Source organism: Silurus meridionalis, chromosome 6 (assembly GCF_014805685.1).
Source record: "Silurus meridionalis isolate SWU-2019-XX chromosome 6, ASM1480568v1, whole genome shotgun sequence".
Lineage (NCBI taxonomy): Eukaryota > Metazoa > Chordata > Actinopteri > Siluriformes > Siluridae > Silurus > Silurus meridionalis.
In genome coordinates, this window is record NC_060889.1 from 12,611,720 (window position 1) to 12,630,813 (window position 19,094).

At 38.0% G+C, this 19,094-nt stretch overlaps 1 protein-coding gene across 1 annotated transcript in view; it reads right to left on the reverse strand.

Moving 5' to 3' along the window:
* mllt3 (MLLT3 super elongation complex subunit) overlaps positions 1-19,094 on the reverse strand; it is a 41,202-nt gene continuing 22,108 nt past the window's right edge. Inside the window, exons 7-13 of the mRNA XM_046852824.1 lie at positions 16,828-17,418; positions 4,947-5,019; positions 3,917-4,055; positions 3,499-3,598; positions 2,017-2,085; positions 1,801-1,872; positions 1-481 (exon numbers count right to left, since the gene is read on the reverse strand). Of these exons, the coding sequence (XP_046708780.1) occupies positions 350-481; positions 1,801-1,872; positions 2,017-2,085; positions 3,499-3,598; positions 3,917-4,055; positions 4,947-5,019; positions 16,828-17,418 (1,176 nt within the window). The 3' untranslated portion in view covers positions 1-349. The remainder of the gene's footprint in view (positions 482-1,800; positions 1,873-2,016; positions 2,086-3,498; positions 3,599-3,916; positions 4,056-4,946; positions 5,020-16,827; positions 17,419-19,094) is intronic.

Below are 19,094 nucleotides of genomic sequence, written 5' to 3' on the forward strand. Positions count from 1 at the left end.
TAAGGCAGTGTTGAGACATGCATTCTTCACAAAGAACAGAACCAAACATCATTCATACATTGTAACAATATGCACACTTTTTTGTCTTTTTTTTTTGTCTTTTTGGCGCATGAACTTGTTATTCCCTTTTTTTTGGCAATGTTGGACTTTTCAAGGCTTTTCAGGTGAAGTCCTGGTGGACAGGAAGAATCTCGCATCCATCTCTGAGGCACACTGAGAGAAGAAAGGAGCTCCAGGACCTCTCAGCGAAGCTGATTCCATAACATTGCCACAATTGATTTGAGACAAAATCAGGAGGACAATCAGGAGGTCTGGCGTTCCTGCTCATGGCAGCCAGCTGCACACGTCTTTAAGATGTTCCTGAAGTTTCTAGGTAGCTCTGCAGCTTTCGAACTGTGGTTTTGTCCAAGGAGCAAAGGTCAAAGTCAAAGGTTGTGTTTGTGATGTGAAAATGCCCAGTTTCTTCGATGAGGTTGACAATCTGTAGGTGAAAAAAGAAGACAAAGGATGAGCAATGCACCCATACACATGATATTAATCAGCACTGTAATATTCTTCTAAATACATAACACGATTTTATATTTGCAAACGCCACATGGTGCCGCGTATCTGCATGTTAGGGGGGAGCCTGTCATACACGACAACTTATTGGTACCAGTCGACTCGCTTTAGTTTGGGGAGATCACGCTAGTAAATTAAGGGCATAGGAGGTGGGGGGAGGGAAAGGGTTTTCTGTACAAATGAAACTATTCAGTAATGGGACCCAAACCTGATCTCTTTATACTACAAAGCCAGATCCCCATATGGAAAGAATTTATTGTCTCTATGCTGAACCGGGGCCAGGAACAGAGAGGGTTCTGTTATGACAACAGTAAAGATAGAAGTCAGCTGCTTGTGTGACCAAATTGCTGTCTGAATGGAGGACTGGGGTTGTTTCATTGCTAATGGTTTTATTTGACAGGTCTGTGACTTTCAGATTTCAGGCAATAACGAGTCATTTATGCATCAGATAAGTCAGATCAATTCCAGGGTTTTGCTTTATTTTGACTATTAATCACCAAAATTGTCAAATTAATGTCCAATAAGCAACGATTTTCATAATCTGCACACAATAAGCCTATTCGTTGTTTTTCCTCCAAAATGTTTGTTTTTAATTGCAAACCAAAAGACAGTAGACAAACACAATGCACAATCTGCCAAGTTTAGGGGATAGAAGAGACTGGAGAATAAGATGATTTTAAGAAGAGTTTTACTTGAAATGTTTCTCATTATATATATACATACATACATATATATATATATATATATATATATATATATATATATATATATATATATATGTATATATATATATATATATATATATATATATATATATATATATATATATATATACACACACATATATATATATATATATACACATACATATATATATATATATATGTATATATATATATATATATATATATATATATATATATATATATATATATATATATATATATATATATACACACACACACACACATACATACATATATATATATATATATATATATATGCACACACACACACACACACACATTAAAGATTTCAATGAAATTCTGTTTTAGATAAAGAATAAATAACATTATATCTTGGCAGATATGATATTTTAATATTATATAATATTCTATAAATTGCTGTGGTCATTATATGTTCCACATATTTTGAGATCCATTTCAACCTTCTTGCTCTATAAGCTTTCTTCTGTCTATTTTTTTCAAGCGATTTCTCTTTTGACAGTAAACACAGTACCTGCTGTAATATATGCCTCTCTCTCAGTGCCATTAGTCTTCTATGGAGCTCCACCAGTTCATCCAAGTATGCCTAAAACATCACAGCAAATGCCATACAAATGAAAGGTACTATACATACCATTTATACACATTATCCACCTGACTCCCAACTCGCATGGGACGTCTACTAAGGCAAAAGATGCTGAATATAGATATGGTTTATTGCATTAATCACCTTGTCACAGTCAATGTTCTTGTTTTTATCCATTTTTGTCTGCTTCATTGGACTCTTTACTTCTAGAATCTATAAAACAGGATTATTACATTTGTAACACGGGCATCAAATAAAAAAAAAAAAAAAGGTACATACATGCATAGATTTGACATTCCTAAATGAGAGCTACTGCATGACAACTGGGTCCATATGAAAAGAAGTTGTAGCTCAGTTAAGATTCGAGTTACTGCTCTGATACTCGATGCTTGGACTGTATACAACTACTGCAAATAGACGACCTTTCTATGCACAGTTATTGCTATTTTTATCCTTTAGGAAAACAGAAAATGTAAACTCGCCTCCAAATCACTCGAGAGCATTACTATAAATGAATATAAAATGACCCGGTTTTTGCTAAATTGCATCTACTTATATTCTTATTTTTTATTTTTCTCTTTAATTTGTATTTATTATTTTACTTCCTTGCTATGGACCTGAACAGTGTTTATTTTCTATGTTTAAAAATACAAATATAAATTTTTTCAACAATTAATATTTTAAAATGTTTACATTTTTGGAAGATTTTATATTTAATCATTTCTTTTTTTTGTTTAACTTCTCAACATTCATGTTTCATTTTTCTATGTTACTAATACAAAATGCAATTAATTGCTAATCTCATTAATCCATATTCTATTCACAACAAAACAAAAACATCAGCTCAGGAGATATAAAATTTTAAGGACAAAAATTAGGTTATTTTGTATTTGATGGCTGTAACAGGTCTCAAAAAAGTTGGGGCAGGGTCATGTTTACCACTGCTGTGTAGTAGCAGGTCGATCGTCCGTATACATCTGGTTTTCTGTTTTCTCCAGTTGCTGGAGTTTTGGGAGAGGAATGTTGTCCTATGTGTGTTTGATACAAGATTCTTGCCACTCTTGATGTCCCCCCCGCCGTTTTTCATTTCTTGATGCAGCAAAAGTTTTCAAATGTAAAAAAAAAATCTAGGCTGAAAAAGACCTTTTCTGGATGGAAGCATCTGTTGCTCTAAAACCTGTATATATGCTTCAGCATTGATGGAACCTTTACAAATGTGAAAGCTGCCCATTCCACAGGCACTAACAGAAGTCAGAATGACCTTATTTCTACCTTAAAATGATGCCTCAGATTAAACATTTTATATGCTTCCTATGTTTTATTGTAAAATACAATATGAGATTTGCAAATCATTGCATTCTGTTTTTATTAACATTTAACATTTAACATTTAGTGTCAATTTTTCTGGAATTGGGGTTGCATGTAGACAGAATGACAACTTAAACTTCATGACATTCTCATGAAAAAATATATTTAAACACACAAATATAAATAAATATATCCAACAATAACTTGGAAAAATATGAAGCACATTCAAGAGAAAACTTTTATTATAAATCACTATTAGCTGAATTAATAGCAAATCCTAAACCAGTCATTCACAATCTAATGACGATCTGCTCTTACCTGATTATTATTGGCCTTGAGAAGAGCAGGGGCTTCATTGTGTGGGAGTGGTGAGGAAGAGGAGCTATTTTCACTGTCACTGCCATCACTCAAACTCACTCTATGACCAAACGAGAGTAATTCAGTGTATCAATGAAATGAAGTGTGCAGGATTTGGGTATTCTAGATGATTCCATTGGATTTACATTATATTAGACAGACTAACCAAAAAGCTTAAAAATCAAAACTCTGTAAAAAAAAAAAAAATTGGTAAACAGTAATAAAGCCTTTTGCAGTTATAGTAGGTTAACTAATATAATGGAGTCCATCTACACTACCTGTAAAAAATTCTAATAAAACAGGGTTAAAGTAAATTCTTGGGCACTAATTCCACACTACATAAACAACACAAACTATAATAACTGGTAAAAACGTTCACCTGCGATGGCGATGTGTCATGTGTGTATGTAAAGGACGCTCCATGTCCGAGTCTATGTCGTTGTCCTCTTCCTCCTCCGACTCGTCTTCATTGTCATCCGAGTGCAAATCTGGAATTATTGTCTGTAATGGACCCAGCACTGAATGTGCACAAGACAAAAAAACTGAACAAACCTGGAGTTTGAAATCAAAGTGTTCTATATGGCAGCTCCAGAATGATTGGCACCTTTGATTAAGACAGATTTAAAAATGATGCTGTTACATAGTTTCACATAGTACTTTATAATCATCATCATGAAGACATGATTCAAATAGTTTTTTGTTTACACTGTGTGCTTAGAAACTCATCATCAGCAATCAATTGCCTCTATTTTGCTCATCTTAAAATAAATAAATAAATAAATAAAAAGGGTGCCAATATTTCTGGAGCTAACCGACTAGCAAAGAAAGAACGATTTTACTTATACACCCAAAAGCACACTATCAAGGTTCACAGGTTCAAATCCCATCACAACCGAGCTGCCATTACTGGGCCCTTAAGCAAGGCCCTTGACACTCCCCTGCTTAGTTGTATCTAGCTCTGGATATGGGCGTCTGCCAAATGCAATAAGTGTAAAAATAAATGTTTTTCTTGCTAAAATCTTAATATACTAGCCTAGTATATATGAAGCAGGGATCTTAATTTGTGACAGATGTTTTAAAATCCATAGCTACATCCCTGTATATTACTATATTGATGAAAAATACATAATGATTGCACTGATGCTGCAACACTAGCACCACCTAGAGACAGACCTAATTGTCTAATGTGTTTGTCAACTGCTGTTCCATGGTTTTATCAATGATTGAAAAAATGTATTTGCATCAACAAAAGAAAAAACAAGTTTATTGAAGGAATTAAAATGGTTGGAGGCCTAATAAAGGAGTCTGGGTGTATTAAGCATTACAACTATCTAAACATAAACAAATATTGACCACGATTTGTGTTTAAAATCATGCTATTGGAAAGCAAGGCGGGAAATTGAAGTTACCTTGTCGCTTGTGTGTAGGTCTATATCCTGAACTGGAACTGGAGCTAGAACTGGCTGGACTGGGCTGCTCTGACTATGGTAAAAAGTGAGAAAAGATGAGGAAATACATTCAACACATACAAGGTTCTGAGCAAAGAGGGGGGGGAGAGTTGAATTGTTGTGTAAGTGTCTTGCTAAACACAGACATGCCCATAATATTATTATTATCCATAACTGGCTTTATATCTCTCAAAGCCATCATTAATGCATGGTTTATGCACTGCTGAGAGAAATGTCACTGAGATCATAACCTAAATGATGCCTTCTGCAGTTATCGCTGACAGAATGTCACACCGCCTCACATCCTACTACAGAGCTTTAACGGTCACAAACCAGCTCTATTAGCTTCACTTTCTTCTCCAAAAGTAGAGCCTTTAATGGGCTCTGGTGGCACTTCCACAGAGTAAATCAAATACATGCACTAAACAGTTCTTAATGAAAGCCGATTTACGAGTTTCCTCAAGCAATGTATGCACCGAGCATACACGCACCTGTTTCTCTTAATTACCACTAGCACAACCGTTAATACAATTCATTAAAACTAAACTACACCTTAAACGAACCCTAACCCCAGAAACACAATTGAAACTGAAGTTTACCAGCCAAATGTCTCACATAGTCCAAAACACCCAATATTCCTATCAATGTAGGGAATACTTGGTCTCCCCAAACATATATACAAAAAATTAAAAATTTTAAAAAAGCTAACATGCTTCTACAAAGAGATAAGATTCACGCACAATCTACACATCAAAATATCCACATCAAAAATGTTTTCCTCCTCACAACCTAACTCGGTATTAACAGCCTCATTAATACAATTTGCATATAAACAAGATCTATACAAGCTCATTAATCCCTCGTTCCACATACTGCAGGACTAAATTACAGGAAGTCACACTATGCACTCATGTTACACACAACTGATTCACATCCACTCTTTACTTTGATGGTACAAATAAGCTACAGCTTAAGATGAACACAAATTCAGTTGCAGGGGCCATTAAAATAAATATATAATGATGTGTAAGATATTAAAAGTCTGTGTGTGAATGAAGCAGACTTCCCAATGTGGTCCAGATTAGGGACTCTGCGTGCTGCTAACGGGAGAAATGTGACAGTTTTACTGGACAGGCTCCCATGGCTGTGGTATTTACAACACACACACGTGCACACACACACGGTCTCAAACAGACACCTCTTTTTCAAACCCCATGTTAGTGCTCCTATTCAAATTCCCACTAACAAGATACACACACACACACACACACACACACACACACACACACACACACACACACACACACACACACACACACACCTCTTTTTGTACCACACTGCTGGTGCTCATATTCCACAATTGCCATGTAATCAGGGTCAAAAATAATAACACCGCACCAGAATTCAGCATTTCAATTGGCACATTTGTGTCCTGATTTTGAGCGATTCGCCACTGAAGGTCAGCCAGAGTTGTTTCCAGAATAGGGAGGACTTCGTGTTTTTTTAAAACCAAGCTCTCTGATGTGTTCTATTTTTCCTTTGCTGAAGCATTGAGGCGTTTGTGGAGAAATAATAAAGCAAGCTGCAGCGAACACTGAGGCAAACAAAATACATAAACAACAGTCCACAGAGCTTCTGCTATGAAACCATGCTACACCGATGGCTTAAACTTATTGTAACAAATCAACCCCACATTAAAAGAAAGACCCCCCCCCTACCAGGAGGGCCAGCCACATTTGTGGTCCAAACTCTCCACTTGGCCCGGTTTGGAGGGTTTTAAGTTTCACATTAAGTCCATCCTGCATTTCTTTGTGGCTTGTAACCCTCTGCTGAAAGGCCCCTCACAAAGCTCTGCACTCATGCTGGAGCAGGAGGAGGAGGAGGCGGAGGAGGAGGAACATGCTTGTTAAGGGGGGGGGACGCAAAAGAGGGAACACATGAAAGTTCAGCGAAATACTATTAACTTAATTCCTGCTGGAGAGCCCAAGAGGAACTCTAAAAGACGCCATTAAAGTTAATCTCAATTAATTTGTTTACATTCTTTTCTGATGAGACCCCTGTGAAACAAAATAGGGTCTCTTGTAGAAAACGCAGTACAGAATTCACTTGGCCTCTGAGCACAACTAAGAGACTAAACTGTCTAAGAGAAGCTTAACTCCTACAGCTCCACAATCCTCGGGACAAAGCCACCGGCTAAACCATAATTAAACACATGCTAATAGTGAGGAAATGATTTGAAGAATTAAAAGCAGGATCACTTCCTTCCCCCCCTTTTTCTCAGCCATGTACAGTACCAAAACTTTTTACAGGCACGACACTGAACTGTGCACAATCTTTTAATTTTTTTGTTGTGTTTTTTTTTAAGATGCCCAACACAGTCTCTATAAACTGACCTAAGCTTCTTAAAGTAATTTTTTATTAACGAAATTGTAGAAAAGCAACAATAGTGAGAAAGCTCTCAAATATTGCATAGTTCTTTGTTGTGGATTGATTCTGAAATGTATAAACACTGATTTTGGATAGGCTTGTGTGATACAATAACTGAATCATCTCTTGAGTGGCATTTACTTATGACTTTACTTATCATTTTTATTCATTTCCTGTAGCAGCACCGCAAATTAACATCAGTAGTCTACCGTAATTTCCGGACTATAAAGCGCACCCTTATATAAGCCTCACCCACTGAATTTGACAAAGATTTTTATTTTGAACATAAATAAGCCGCACCTGTCTATAAGCTGGACTAATGGACTTTACACAGGCTTTAACGAAAGACACGTTACACACGGTGTAACGGGGGAAATATGTTGCGCTTCCTTTAGGAGCATAGCTGTATTTTGGGAATAGCATGCCACTGCATTTTTCCGCTATTACTGCATGTGTGCAAGACCGAGGAATATGTCCTTATTATTTTCTTATGCTCATTTCCAAGTTTCTTTGACTAACCCTTAACGCTGTTGCCAAGAATAATAAAAAAAGCACGAGTTTTGGAAACCTGTCTGTGCTTATATGATTTCTGTTGCAACTGGAGTTAGCGAGCTCTCCCATGACCCAGACTCAACACGTTACAACGGCTTGTATCTAAACAGTAGCCGACCAAGAAAGTCATTGTTCACTGTCTTCCTCCTTCCTTTCACAACTACGGTATTTCTCTCGGGAGTTTATCTTTTGACATCGTCGTGCGTTTAAAAAAAAAAAGTTTTTTCTCCCGATGGCGTGCAGCTCAGAACACAGGTGAGGTGCGTTTTTTTCGTTTCCGTTCGGAAATTTCATTGGTCTAATGTTATGGGGTTTATAACTTGAAGTTTGTGAAACCGGGAAAAACTCAGAAGAAATGTATAAATAAGCCGCTTTATTGTTTAAGCCGCGGGGTTCAAAACGTGGGAAAAAGTAGCGGCTTGTAGTCCGAAAAATACGGTAATTTCAGTAATCATCATTTAAAAGTGTAGTCTTTTTCTACTTAAAGTAAAACAGTAGATGAGTCAATCCACACAAATCTGGAATCTGCACAGGTGTTTCAACCCTCAAACATTTCAACTTTTGGCCTCAGCACAACCACCTATTAAACCAAAGTGTCTTGTGCATTAATAGGTGAAAAAAAAAAGATATAATATTTATTTATTTATTTTCTCTGAAAATACTCAAAATTATATATATTTATATATAAAAAATAATTTAGTATTTTGAGAATAAATAAATAAATAAATATTACATAAGCCTAGTTTAGATGGTTATTCTTCCTGAGGGTACAATCAAAGGTTCCACATAAAAACCAAATGAAGTGGCTCTACTTTAACACACAAAAAAAAAAAGTCCTAAAATATTCCCACTATTCAAATAAAGATTGAAAGAGGTTTATTTAGACACTTATGGCTTTACTCACCGCTCCATAAAGCAAAGGATCTTGCTACTATTCAGAGGGATTGCACCAGTCATCTAAAAACAAACTTGTAGTAAAGCACGTCTTTGTCTGGAAGAAAAGAGTACAACGTAGAACACTGTACACTTTTAAAGGCTGAATTCCCAAAACAACAATAAACCCAAGCTTTTATCAACTCTGGTAGTGGCTCATGATTCACACTAAATCCAAAAAATGTGAATGGGCTGAGAGAGAGAGAGAGAGAGAGAGAGAGGGGGGAGGAAAAAGAAATCAATAGTGACATTACTGAGAGCAACACATGGTGCAAAATTTTGCTCAGAGCAAGCAGGGTGGTAAAGACACTTTTACCCCTTGCAGAGCTGGAGGGACCGCAAAGCAGTTCTTTGAAGTATCTTTACTATCTCTCTCTTTGTTACCCCCCTTCTTTCTTCTCTTTCCACCTCTTTGCATTTTACTGCCTGTTTGTCTGTCTAGGAGCCTCGCTGACATCAAACGCATGGTCAGAGCACCAGACTGTAAATCACTGGGCCTTTCTCGAGACCGACGGCCCCCGATCTAGACACTAATAAAAGCGCGGCCAGAGCAGCCCCACACCTCCATAACCAACACCATCAGTCAAATCTTTAAGCACAAACATCATCTGGTCAAGAACAGAAGCCAGAGCAAAGAGAAGAGCTCAAGCAGCTATGACTTACACCAAGATCCATGCCTAGCTGTCACCCACACTTGAGTAACAGCTAAGCAGTAGCTGAACTATAAAATGCTACATTACTTTTTTTTTTTTTTTTTTTTTTTACAGCTAATGAAAAAGAAACTTCCATCAAAAGCAAGCATGTCCTGTGGCCTTATGTGAGCCACCAAAATGAAGGTTCATAATGTATGCTGTATTTAAGGCAAAGCTGCAACTTGTAGTGTGAATCCCCTGCAGATAATCATAAAAAGCCAACTAAACAACCCAACTTGGAAAATTCTGGAGTCTTCTAAACCAGTGGTCCCCAACCTTTTTTTGCACCATGGACCGGTTTAATGTCAGACAATGTTTTCTCAACAAAATAAAATGATACGACCGGCATAATAACTGGTATTTTCTAAATATAATAATAAACGTGAATCCACGGTGTTGTTTTTTGTTCATTTTGCATGCTTAGGTGTTTGAATTTAGGGTAATGTATTATGTATTAGCAGCCAGAGGATCCCCTTTAAGAAGGAAGCGGATGGAGGTAAGACATATGACCAAGGGAAGCATCTTTACATGCATTAAAAGTGAGTCATAGACAGATGTGGGGGAGAGAATCTGATAATTTTTCAAAATAAAACATATCAGATAATAAATCAAACGGAAATAATGTAAGTTATGTATTCTTTCTTTGCAGCCCGGTACCAATTGACCCACGGACCGGGGGTTGGGGACCACTGTTCTAAACGACTATTTATTTCCTGTGTTACAGAGTTACATCAAATCAACATGGTTGTACTCTCATTTAAAATTAGTTGATAGAATTATTAAATAAAGTCCGTCAATATATAGACAGTACTTGTTTAAAACATTCACACTGACCTATTAAATCACTCTTTCAAAAAACATTTAGCATTAGCTAAAGTGTTACAAACAGTACTTGTTTTTGTCCACTCTACCGCACTTTCAGTTCAAACTGTTGAGTGAATATCTGAAGTTCATTAGATTAGAACAGTGCTTTCAGCCACACCAGCCTGTAACTGTTAAAGTGCGGTTAACCTAGCTTTTTATAAGCTTTACGTTACATGTGCTTTCATGAAACATCTATGCCCCCCTCATTTGCAAGGAGAACAAGGTGGGAAATTATGAAGAGCACCTTAAAAACAAATACCTACAAAAGCACCATGAATTTAACAAATGATTTCGCTCCAGCTTTTTTTTTTTTTTAGAACAAAAAAGTTGCACAGAATGTAGTCAAAGATCTAATATTTTTGTTCTGAGACACAGCTGAGCCCTTTATAGACTGCTGTTGACTCTTCAGGTACACCTTGTTTCGATTCATTTGATTTACTGCAGAACACTAGAACACTATGGGAACGTCCTATGTTGCTCATTTCTCCATAAATCACAGGCAATCATAGTGTGACCATTTATAACAGGCAAGAACCAACCTCACAGCTACTGCCCAACATCTTTCCTGTAAAGCGGTCCTTTCCCAGCCAACTCAGTAACAGTAAAGTAACAATTCTAATCCAAAATAACATAGTGGTGGTGGCTCACTTCACACCAGCTGACAACAGGCAAGCTAGAGAAACTGTGAACAAAAGGTTCAATAGCTGTCACACTGCACAGATGACCAGAACCATGCAGCTGTGCTGGGGCTTTTACGAGCATCGCCCTCAACTGTGGTGCCATAAATCTGAAATTGCTTTAAAACTGATGACTGGGCTAGTGAAGGGCTTTTGTCCCATTCACTTCCCAGCCACCAAAGAGCCCCTATATAGGAACGTCATAAACTGATTTAAGTGTACGGTTAAACTCTGTACCCCCCACCTTCCCAAAATCAACCTCTAATCACCATCCGTCTGAGGATCCGTCAGAGTAGTCAGGCCAACGACTGAGGTGCTTAACACAGAATAAATTTAAAGAGCAGGGTAAGAAACCTGTAGTGTAGCAGGGAGAAAAAAAAGTTTCTGCCACCAGGACCCAATAAATAATGTACAGCAAGTTGTTTCCTTTAAGCTCTTCAACAGTTGCTCTATTTTTCAATATAAGGAGATCTACTGTAAAGCATGTTGCAGAGATACCTAGTTTGTATGGTTTTATAGGGGGGTGACAGTCTACACTATTTGGATCATAAATAACATTCCTACAACTTTTGACCAAGAATGTGTTTAATTTATTTATTTTTATCAGTCCTAAACCATTTATAGATCTGGTCATTTAGTACTTTTTTTCTGAGGAACTGCCACCCCACATCTGTAAGACACATAGATTGAAGTTGCTACACATTTTGAATTGGAGTCAGGATTCCAGACTCACAGACACAAGAATATGTGGACAGAAACACCTGGGATTTGTTAATAGTTATAAACACAGACATGTCTTTCTTCCTTTCACTCAGTTTAAGGAGCCGGGATTAAAGAACCGTAAGCTATTCATTGCACCCTTCCTCCGTGCTCTTTAGGTGCCATAAAACCATAAATCTCATCTCACCACTTGCTTTAAAGCTAATAAACCAGGGCCTCCCTTAGAGAGCCTCTTTCTTAAACAAAGTGAGAGGATACGCCAGTTGTGTGGCAGTTCCAGTAGATCACTAATCCCATTTCCTTCAGTGGAGAAATGCAGAAATGCTAAACTATTAGTGGGACAATGCAGAGATGGAAAGAATTGCACAAAATCTGTGACCGTTGAATAAAAGTAAGGTTTGTCATAGGGAATGAAACATGGGAATGTTGATGTGTGGCCACAAATGTTATAGATCACCTATTAACCCCTGGTCCTTGCCAATTGCTTGTACACAAAAATGTATAAAAGTGGTCATTTCCATGGTAACCTATAGGCACTTAATAAACCCTGCTCTCTACCACGTTCCATTTGTGCCTCCGACATGGTTCGACTTGATGTTTGACACTTTTTTGTCCTGGTATTTAGGTGATAGAATGAACCTTTCTCTGGCTTGACAAACTGCCGAGTCACTGTCTGTCTTCACAAATCCCATTAGAAACAACCCAGGTTGTTTTGGTGTACCCACAAGGTTTAAGCTGATCATGTGTGTGTGCTTGCACGAGGGAATGTCTTTGATGGAAAGCACCAAAGTCGCTATTGGTATCTGCCAACGCTGAGGTAGAATTTAATTGTTTCAGATATCGCACAACAAAATACTGGCGAGACAAAATAGCTGCTCCTACAGCGTATAGTGATATTGCCATTTAACATTCAATACAAGCGCTACCTCATCTTATACTAATCAGCAGCACCAGAGGCAGCACAATGTTTCAGAGCGTGCATAATTAAGTACAATAAAGTGAATCTAATCAGAAGCAAGAGTTAAGGCTCATGTGTCAAACAATCCCCAAAACCTCATTTCATTCGTGCCTTGTGAACGTAGGGGAAAAAAAGGGTGAAACATCCCGTAATACACTGCCAACACTGCAAAACCTTTTTTTTTTTTTTACATTTTAATACAGCTGTCAGATGGTAGTTACTAAAAACCACTGTGCATTGTTCCTGTTCACACACAATGTTGGGAATCCCTATATCGGGATTTGTGTGCCATTGCGGCTTTAGAGCATTATCTCAAACACAGGTCTAAATGTCTTCTCTCAAAAAGAAAAATAAAGAACACTAGCAACTACAAAGACAATCTAGACAATTGTGCATTTTGTGGCAACAGTTTGAGGAAGATCAAAATATGGGTGTGATTGTCAGATGTTCTTTATAAATGTACAGTCTTAAGATTTCCTTTCACTACAGCCAAGAGGCCCAAACATGTTCCAACATGACAACGGCGCTGTACTCAAAAAGAACTCAATAAAGACATTATTTGCCAAGATCGGTGTAGAAAAATTCAAGTTACTTGCACAGAGCCCTACCCATTGAACACCTTTGGGATAAGCTGGAATGCTGACTGTGCAACCGGTCTTTTTGCCTGACAGCAATGCCCTATCTCACTAATGCTCTCATGCCTAAATGGGAAATTCCAACAGCTACATTCCAAATTCTACTGAAAAGCATTCCCTGAAAAGTGGTAGCTATTACAGCAGCAAAGAGGGTGACAAACCCTGAAATAAGACATTTTGACTATGTTTTTGCACCACATTGTGACTATATTTTGTGCTGAATCTTTATCGTTACACATATGAGGAAAGAGGCACAAATATACTACCAGGGTTAAAGAGAAAAAGAAACAAAAGTGCATCCACCATTGGGTGGAAATGTGCAAGAAAGAAGCTCCTAATACAATACCTCCATAAAGAAAAGCCAGACTGAAATGGGTGAAATGAAAACAATGGGCGATTTAAAAGGGCTTTTTCTTGGTGAAGCATGCTAGTTTAAAACAAACAAACAAACAAACAAACAAACAACAGTTTGGCCATAAAAATCTTTTAACAAAATTTTTCCACATACCGTATTTTTCGGACTATAAGCCGCTACTTTCTTCCCACGTTTTGAACCCCGCGGCTTAAACAACGAAACGGCTAATTTATGGATTTTTCCTGGGTTTTTCCCGGTTTCACAAACTTCAAGCCAAAAAACTGAACCCCATAACATTAGACCAATGAAATTTCCGAACAGAAACGAAAAAAAAAAAAAAAAAAAAAAAACACGCACCTCACCTGTGTTCTGAGCTGCACGGCTTCGGGAGAAAAACTTCCACCCGTGTTGATTTTTAAGCGCACGACGATGCCAAAAGATAAACTCCCGAGAGAAATACAGTAGTTGTGAAAGGAAGGAGGAAGACAGTGAACAATAACTTTCTTGGTAGGCTTCTGTTTAGATACAAGCCGTTGTAACGCGCTGAGTCTGGGTCATGGGATAGCTCACTAACTCCAGTTGCAAATGAAATCATATAAGCACAGACAGGTTTCCAAAACTCGTACTTTTTAATTTTTCTTGGCAACAGCGTAACGGGTTAGTCAAAGAAACTTAGAAATGAGCATCAGAAAATAATGAGCACATAATCCTCAGTCTCCACGCGCACACACACGCAGTAATACCGGCAGAATGCAGTGACGTGCTGGTCCCAAAATGCCGCTCTGCTCTTAAAGAAGCCACAACATATTTCACCCGTTACACCGTGTAACAGACACTCTCTTTCGGTAAAGCCTGTGTAAAGTTCATTAGTTTCAGTGTAGAAACTATACACAAGGTGCGGCTTATTTATGCTAAAAATTAAAATATTTGTAAAATTCAATGGGCTTATACAAGGGTGCGCTTTATAGTCCGGAAATTATGGTAATTTGCAAATGCAAATTAATGGCATCACCCGGAAAAATCTTTATCTAGAAATGCTGAATCAACACTTATTTTAAACATAAATAAGCCGCACCTGTCTATAAGCCTATAAGTCTACACTGAAACTAATGAACTTTACACAGGCTTTAATGAAAGACAGTGTCTGTTACAAGGCTTGTATCTAAACAGTAGCCTACCAAGAAAGTCATTGTTTACTGTCTTCCTCCTTCCTTTCACAACTATTTCTCTCGAGAATTTTTCTTTTGGTTTTGTCGTGCGTTTAAAAAAAAAAAAAAAAAAAAAAATCACCATCGGTGAAGCTTTTCTCCCGATGCCGTGCAGCTCAGAACACAGGTGAAGTGCGTTTTTCAGGTGAACCCGTTCGCCAATTTCATTGGTCTAATGTTATGGGGCTCAGTTTTTTGGCTTGAAGTTTGTGAAATCGGGAAAAACCCAGGAAAAATCCATAAATTAGCCACTTCATTGTTTAAGCCGCGGGGTTCAAAGCACGGGAAAAAAGCAGCGGCTTATAGTCCAAAAAATACGGTAAATAAAAGTACTGGAATCCTACAGACAATTTGAAATGCATGCCTAAACAAGGTGCATTGCAAACTTCATTAAGATACAGTTTTGTCAGAAAAGACAGAGAAAAAAGTTCAGCAATGTACTTCGAGAAGTTTGTAAACAGCTACCCCGAGTGTTTGATTCAAAGCAATAGCAACAAATACAGTAAGTTTAATATAAACATGTTAACAATGAAATACTAAGTTGAATGTAAACATGCACCCCACCAAAAACTTGATAGTAAAGAAAATCATAAACAATTGGGTCACTTAGCTATTATTTTGTAATGACCTTTCATTAAAATGGATACACTACTGACAACAGGAAATGTTCAGTAACAAAAAATGTGTGAAGTTTGAATAGCTTGTATGTAAACATATGGCCCCAACTATACCAACGTCACTTTTTTCCCCATGGAGCAACATAAATACATTATATGTATTGTCATGGAAGGGCAGAATGTTAACACCATAATTAGGTTTCCATAGAAATGTCAAGTGATGCAATGCATCCCCTGTACAAAACACAAGGTTAGAACACAAGAGTTCATCTGCATCATCCACTGTGTTTCAGTGCAATCGTATTTTACTAGCTATGCTCAGCCAGGTGCTTTAAAACAGGAGAAACAAGGCTCTAACCGAATGAGCTCACATTTCAATCTTGGTACATTACAAAACCGACATGCAGTCTTGACAGCAACGGGTAACCAAACACTGTGAAGACTGGCACGTTTATATATTACAAGATCAACCGTCATCTAAAAGAGAGTGTCAAATGAAAACATTATTACTATAATTCTTTTCGCATAATTTAACGTGCTCTTACCCAAATTCATGCTGCAATTCTAAGGTTTTCTTTTGACCCACCCTCATAAAAACACACCATGTCCAGCGACAAGGACACATGCAATGACCTGAGAGAAGCAAATGCTGCTTGTCAAAGCATAGCCACAGAAAGATCAGAATAAGCAAATCAGATCAGAATAGCTTAATATAGCCATAGTGATTCTTACAAAACTTCTAATTTAGATATTAACACAACCATGACAAATTATAGCTTAAACCTACATTTATATTGCAACAAACTGCTTCCCTGAACCCCACCCAGAAAGAAAGGGCCTCAGCACATGAACACCCAGTGATTTTATCAGCTCTCCACACTGACCAGAACTGTGTTTCAGGAATTCTCCCATTGCCCGTCATGACCTGTTCGTTTGATGAGTGCACAGATACTGCATGGTACAGGACACTCAAGAGACCAAGTATCTGAACCTTGTAGTGCTGCTCCACACACACACACACACACACACACACATACAGTTTTCTGAACTTTGCCCTAATTCTAAAAAAATCAGTTATTAACAATTCACCAGATATGCTGAATAGACAATGCTGTGGGCTAACAAGATGACAACTGATTACAACAGAGTTATAAACATAGCAAATGCCAGTTAAAAAGTAGCAGAAGCACCACAGGGCACTTACATCGTATTTAGCTGAAATATTGTCATCCATATCAGAGTCATTTGGGTCCACCACATCCTGAAAAGGAGGCAACGCGGACACCTTCCTTCTCTCAGACAGCTCATTATCCCTTAACTTGGCATGCCGGACCTGTGTCTTGTCCTTTAGAGCCTTTTTATCCAAGTGGTGATGCTGGACCAAGCTGGAACTGGACTGGAGCTTCTGCAAAGGCTCAGAAAAACTCCCTTTCCGTTTTTTGGTAATATGGGCTTCATCGTCCATTGAGGGCCTTCGTTTATTTTGGCCCAAACTCGAGAAGCTAACCTCAGGTGCCCGATGTTCCTTAGATATGGCCTTGGGCTCTTTGAAACCCATCTTAGGGATAGGCTGCTCATCTCGCAGCGGCTGGTTCTCTTTGGGTTTCTTCAAGGAGTCTTTGGAGACTTTGCCCGAGTCCCTGCTGAAGTCTCTGAAGGCACTTTTGGACTCTTTTGAGTCTTTGGAAGGCTTGTCCTTGTGTTCCTTGGATGGCTTATGGAGCTTGAGCGAGCTGCTGCTGATGCTGTTGGTGGTGGTGGTGATTGTGAGCGCACTACCACTTTTGGACCCATCCTGGAGACAAAAGAAGTACAAAATACTAAGGAAAGAACAGCACCAAACAAATGGAAAAATCAAAACTAATTAAACTACAGAAAAAAAGTTGCAGGCTGTGAGTGTGTCTGGAAAATATTCTTTCCACATACAGAGAATGCTTATTCATCAGAACTCAAAAACTGATTGCAAACTCTGAATTTACATATTTAGTCTACAGAAGCTCCAGGAAAGATGGGAAGTTAAACCCCCAAGTATTTACCTGGACATGAAGGCTTTAAGGCACTTCCTCACCTAATGACTGGGTTGTTCTGTCCCAAGGTCAGGCCTGGTAGCCCCTGTCAATATTTCACTCATGTAGTAAAGCCATTAGGCAGTCTAGACATAGGAGGGTGTTATGACCTGTCTGAACTCCCTCTAAAGCTTTTTATTTTCCCTATCTGTTGTTGACCTTTGGACTGCCGAACACAAAGAGCCATCTTCACGGTGAGCCAACGAATACAATTCTACCTGACAGAAAGCTTCAAGTGTTCATTTATATAGGTTTTACAAGACTGGAGGCACACGGAATAGCAGACACCTTATTAAACAAACAACCCCAGTCTTTTATTATATAAGCAAATCTACTGTACGTGGAGCCAGCAGATCTAACTTAAAAAAGTGTGTTCAAATGGTAAATATAATCGTAATCTAAATAGCATAGCAAAAATGCTGCAGAATGAAAAAAAATGGAGGAACGAGGAAAAAACAGCGAGGGGCGAGGAGAAGATTCAGGCCAAAGAAAATGCCAAAGTTTTGGATCATTTCAAACTAAAACAAAGAAAACGCCGTACAGTGTGGTTACCTTTTGAAATAGATTTTTATATTTTTTATTTATATACAGTGCGTTTAAAAAGTCCCTCCCTCAGTGGCTGTGTAGAGCAGGTAGTGAAACATGTTATTGAAGCTGGCGATTTAGTTCGTGGAATATTTAATAAATAAATACATGAGTGTAATGAGTTTCATTAACGAATTAGTTTTCCATCACTTTCTCTATGCGCCCATTGTGGAGGAACTTTTTGTATGCAGCTGCATTTGTATTTTGAGGTTATATTGCTATTAAATCCATTAAATGCGTTCAAATGCATTTCACCGATATTCTTGTATGCAATTTTAGCAATGACAATATACATTTTTGTGAAAAGAAAAACAAATGACGTTCATTTATTTTCTCTCTCTTATTTAGTATTGATCTTTGATAAAGAAAAAGTACTACTCGATGGAATAATCATTAAAATACCCAATTACTTAATATATATATTTATACAGTCAGACCCCGACCTACCACCACTCGACTTATACGAGGGTCACCTTTGACTGAAAAAAATATATATATACAGTACAGACCAAAAGTTTGGACACACCTTCTCATTCAAAGAGTTTTCTTTATTTTCATGACTATGAAAATTGTAGAGTCACACTGAAGGCATCAAGGGCTATTTGACCAAGAAGGAGAGTGATGGGGTGCTGCGCCAGATGACCTGGCCTCCACAGTCACCGGACCTGAACCCAATCGAGATGGTTTAGGGGTGAGCTGGAACGCAGAGTGAAGGCAAAAGGGCCAACAAGTGCCAAGCATCTCTCGGGGAACTCCTTCAAGACTGTTGGAAGACCATTTCAGGTGACTACCTCTTGATGCTCATCAAGAGAATGCCAAA